At 35.4% G+C, this 5,000-nt stretch overlaps 2 protein-coding genes across 2 annotated transcripts in view; both read left to right on the plus strand.

The window, feature by feature from the left end:
- LOC137621374 (uncharacterized) overlaps positions 1–1,104 on the plus strand; it is a 1,431-nt gene extending 327 nt beyond the window's left edge. Inside the window, exon 1 of the mRNA XM_068351675.1 lies at positions 1–1,104. This exon is cut by the window's left edge and continues 327 nt beyond it. Coding sequence (XP_068207776.1) covers positions 1–1,104 — 1,104 coding nt within the window.
- A 1,292-nt stretch (positions 1,105–2,396) lies between these two features.
- LOC137622332 (uncharacterized) overlaps positions 2,397–5,000 on the plus strand; it is a 3,179-nt gene continuing 575 nt past the window's right edge. The window contains 2 exon segments of the mRNA XM_068352916.1: positions 2,397–3,178; positions 3,180–5,000. The exon segment at positions 3,180–5,000 is cut by the window's right edge and continues 575 nt beyond it. Coding sequence (XP_068209017.1) covers positions 2,445–3,178; positions 3,180–5,000 — 2,555 coding nt within the window. The 5' untranslated portion in view covers positions 2,397–2,444.

Genomic DNA, 5,000 nt, shown 5'->3' on the forward strand with positions numbered 1-5,000 from the left:
GATCGTTCGCGTTCTGAAATTTCACAGCTTAAATTACCTGAACTCCCTTTACCGACATTTGGTAATCGAGAAGGTGAGGATATTTCGAAGTTTTTGCGAGAGTTCGAAGCAACTATTGATAAGTATGATCTTAGTACTCACGTTAAATTTACTCTTCTTACGAGACAGCTTTCAGGTGACTCGCTTAAACTGGTAAACTCATTAGATTGTAGCAACCGTTCGTATGAAGAAGCTAAGAAATTATTACAGAAAGCGTTTGCAGATACTTTGTCTCAACAATATAGGGTTATTAAGCAGTTATCGGAGTTGAAGCTAACGTATCAGAGTGATCCGTATGACTTTATCAGTAATATGAAAATAATTTGTAATCAATTTGAGGCTTTAAGCATAGATCAAAACATAGTTTTACAGTATTTCATATGGAATGGGTTTAATGACTGTTTCAAGAATCAGTTAATGCATATTACTGGCTCGAATAAGCCCTCGTTGCAGCAAATAAATGAACATATCTTTACTGCTTTGGAAAGATATAAAAACATATCCAAGAAATTTAATGTGAAACAAGGTAATCTTGAGAAAAAGGTGCCCAACTCAAATTGTTTAGCTTCTGCTGTTGTTATTGTTGAGAAGTCTAAAGTAAAAGAATGTTCTCTATGTTTAGCAGACAATAAAGGAGACATTGATCACCCAATTTTTAAGTGTTCAGTTTATGTAACTCCACAGAGTAAAATTGAAAAACTAAAACAATTGAATTTTTGTACAAACTGTACTTACGATTCTCATAAAACTTCAGATTGCAGGTTTAAATTTAACCGAAAATGTAAACATTGTAACAAGTGGCATTTCAGCTATCTTTGTAAATTTCGTAAAGACCCAAAAAGTACTGCTAATAACCTTAAGAATGATTCAGATAACCAAGAAGTGACTAACCAAACGGCAAAGGTGAATTGTAAAGAGAAATCGAACTCTAATTCTGTTGTTTCTAATTTAACTTGGTCTGATTTAGGAGTTTTAAGAATCTCTTGTAACCCGGTGACTGCTATGCCTTCCTTTTCACTGAATGACAATGGGGATCGAGGTATAAGGATTCAGGAAGTCAAGTAACTTTCGTTGAGGAAGACTGGGCTAAGAGTATGCAGTTTGAAGTTGTTGATCCGAATTAATCTTTGGTGGTGAATGGTATTAATTCTTCAAAGCCGTTAGCCACTGTAATATACAAGGTAAAGTTGAATGATGATTATTTTACTGCTATTGCCATGAAGTCTATTAATTTGAAATTAGTTTTGCCAGGTATCTCTGAAGTAGCTCAAGTATTTAAGGATAAGGGCTATGTATTAGCCGACAAAACTTTGCATATGTCTGGGGACAAAGTTGAAGATATAAAATTACTCTTGGGAAATGATAACTCTCATTTAGTACCACAGAAGGATGTGCTGTTTGGAGGTAGTTCTGAAGTGATTCCCTCTGTTTACTTGGAATCACCCTTAGGAGTGATGCTAGTAGGTGACATTGAAAGGTATAAGCAAAATCTAGCTCTATTACCAGACCGGATAAAGCATTCTTCTGAAGTTTGTGTAAAGGGTGAGGGTCCCCTTGAAGTTGATAGTAATTTGTATATGGATGGATTGTTCTTAGATTCGGTAGAGGAATTTAAGTTTCCTGCTTGTGCTAATATTTCTGTTTTAAATAAGGGTCAGATTGTTGAAGCTGAACTTGAGAGAGCAGCAGAAGAAATTCTTTCCTCGAAGGCAGAAATTGTTCCGTACAGTGATTCTAACTTATATGACGAAGACTTTACTGAGGAGAACAGGAAAGTAGTAGAATTTGCTTTAGAAAATACTTGTAGAGATCGTGATGGAAGGTTAGTTATGCCTCTGTTATGGAATGGAAAAGTAGCTCATTTGCTTGGTAAGAATCAAAATCTGTCAAAAGCAATATTAAAATCAAATTTAAAGAAATTTAGCAAAAAGGATAATGCTTTTCAAATGATTGACGAGGTTTTTAAAGAACAGGAACAGCTAGGCATTATAGAGAGAATATCTAACTTGGAGCAATTCTTGGAGGAAAACCCTCAACATAGGTTCCTGCCGCACATGCCAGTGTTCAAGATGGACCGAGAGTCAACAAAATGCCGTAATGTATTTTTGTCCAATTTGTGTGAATCTGACAAAGATAAACCTATAACTCTATCTCATAATTAAGCACTTTTTGCTGGTCCTTGTTTGAATAAGAAGATTTCTACTTCTATTTTACAGCTAAGATTTAATGAAAAAATGTTATCTTTTGATATAAAAAAGGCATTTCTGATGATTAAGTTGGTGCCTTCAGATCAAAGTAGGTTACTCTTTTATTGGTATAGAAACGTATCTAAAAAGGACTATTCCTTCATTGTTTATAAACATTGCAGACTTCCATTTGGTTTGCCATGTAGTCCAACTTTATTAATGTTAGCACTTTATAAAATTTTGATGTTGGATGTCCAAGGTGACAATATTGATGTAAAGGAATTGAAGACAGAGTTATATAACTTAGCTTACATGGATAACTTGGCTTACACGACCAATGATATAGACAGGTTGAAATGGGCTTATGAGAAACTTGACAGTATATTTTCTCCCTATAAATTTGAATTGCAGCAATTCATAACCAATGATGACTCTCTGCAGCAACAGGTAGATAAAGATATGGAAAAGACTCCTACAAAAGTAAAATTGCTTGGTTTGCTTTGGGACAGAAACAGTGATACTCTTTCGGCAAGCAAGTTGGTACTTGATAAGGATGCAACGACCAAAAGACAAATTTTAAGTTCTATTGCAGCCAATTTTGATGTGTTCTCATTTTATGGTCCTTTATTAAACAGGGCTAGATTATTTATGCACTTGCTACAATGCAGGAAAGAAGTTGGATGGGACGATAGACTCTCTGGTGAGGAGCTACGAGAATGGTCTAATATTTGCAAGCAAGTAAATGGTGTTCCTGAAATTGCAGTGAAGAGATTTGTTGGTCGCAGGAATGATCCTTTCCAAATTATTGCTTTTTGTGATTCTAGCAAGCATATATATGGAGTTGTGCTCTTTATCAAGAACTTGCGAACAAAGGAGGTAAGTTTCCTTCTGTCAAAAAATAGAATAATTGGACGCCAGTTAGAGCTAAAGTCTATCCCTTCTCTTGAATTTCAATCTCTTGCTTGGTACGGAAACTACTGTTGACATTTATAAGGAACTTAGTGGTTCAGAGTGTGTCTCCCCCATAAACATTACAAAATTGGTAGTTTTCTCAGATAGTGCAGTTGCACTGAATTGGTTAAATTCTCGAACAAATAGGTTTGATAAATTAAAAAAACTAAGTATTTTTGTTATGAATAGGTTGCAAAGAATAGAGAATCTATGTGAAACGGTCCCTGTGACTTTCAAATTTTGTGCAGGTATGATAAATCCTGCAGATTGTACTACCAGGTCATTGTCATATAAGAGGTTGATAAAATCAAATTTCTTCACAGGACCTGATACTATTCATGATATCTTGGAAGATGACAATTTGGATGTAACGATCCCAAATCCTTTAACCAATGTACTTGAAGTTTCAGAAGGCCACTGTGAGATAGGGAGTGTGACTGAGCCAGAGATGGGAGGCATTTTGAATTCTACAGTTGGAAATGCGGATTGGCTTCATTTGATTTCGGTCTACAAACATGTACTGACATTCATAAACAATGTCAAACGGAAGTTAAAGAACAAATCCGGCAAGTATGACCATTTTGAGGTTTTCAGTAATGATGAAATTTCTTTGAATGCATGGCAACTGATGATTTTGCAAGATCAACGCCAAAATTTTCCGGATGTTTTTAAATATTTCAGAGAAAGGAATCCTAAAATTAGGGATATGCCTAACATAGTAAGTCAACTAAATTTATTCATTGAAAAGAAATCTGGATTACTAAGAGTTAAAAGTAAATTTCATAAGTGGAGAGACGGTAGTTATGTATTCCCCATTCTTTTGGCCAAAAACAGTAAATTGACTGAAGAAATTATTAGAAATTTTCATGTTAAGTTAGCTCATTCTGGAATATATGCCACATTATCTGAGGCTAGGAAACAGTTTTGGATTCCTTGCAGTTTTTCTACTGTGAAGAAAGTCTTGAAAACTTGTGTTCACTGCCGTAGATTTAACGGTAGAACTATAAAGTTAAACCAGTCCCCTTATAGAGAATTTAGGGTTTCTCCTCCAACCATACCTTACAGGTATATTTTCATTGACTATTTTGGACCTTACTGGGTATATTGGATGGGTAAGAAATCAAAGGTATGGATATTATGTATCACCTGTTTATGGTCCAGAGCCATAAATCTTAAGGTTTGTGTAGACCTTTCGGTGATATCCTTTTTGCGAGCACTTCAGTTCCATTGCTTCGAGTTTGGGGTGCCTGAACTCTGTTTAAGTGACCAAGGTTCACAGCTAACTTCAGGTGCTAGAACCGTTGAGAATTTTTTAAGTGATAAGGATACTCAATCCTATTTCAGGGAGAACAACATAAAACCTTTGAGCTTTCAGCAGTACTATAAAGGTCACAGTGAACTTGGATCTTTAGTGGAAACTTGTGTGAAGATGGTCAAAAGGCTTATTGAAGGCTCTATTCGGAATATGGTCCTCGAATATTTAGATTTTGACTTTGCTGTACAAAATATTGTACATATAGTAAACCGTCGACCAATTGCCTTTAAAGAATATTTGCGAAGCAATGATGGGACTGAACCTGTACCATCTCCTATAACTCCAGAAATTTTAGTTAAAGGTCATGAATTGAATTCCTTAAATACTATTCCCCATTTACATCCTTTACCTAGGGCAGATGATACTTGGGTTCCTGATATATCTCCCATTTCTCATGTGAAGGACAGCCACAGGAAGTTACGAAAGGCTAGAGAAAGTATCATAGAGATATATAATAAAGAATTTGTTGTGCAGCTGGTGAATCAAGCCACTGACAAACGCAGTAGATA

Source organism: Palaemon carinicauda, chromosome 2 (assembly GCF_036898095.1).
Source record: "Palaemon carinicauda isolate YSFRI2023 chromosome 2, ASM3689809v2, whole genome shotgun sequence".
In the NCBI taxonomy this organism is placed as follows: Eukaryota; Metazoa; Arthropoda; class Malacostraca; order Decapoda; family Palaemonidae; genus Palaemon; species Palaemon carinicauda.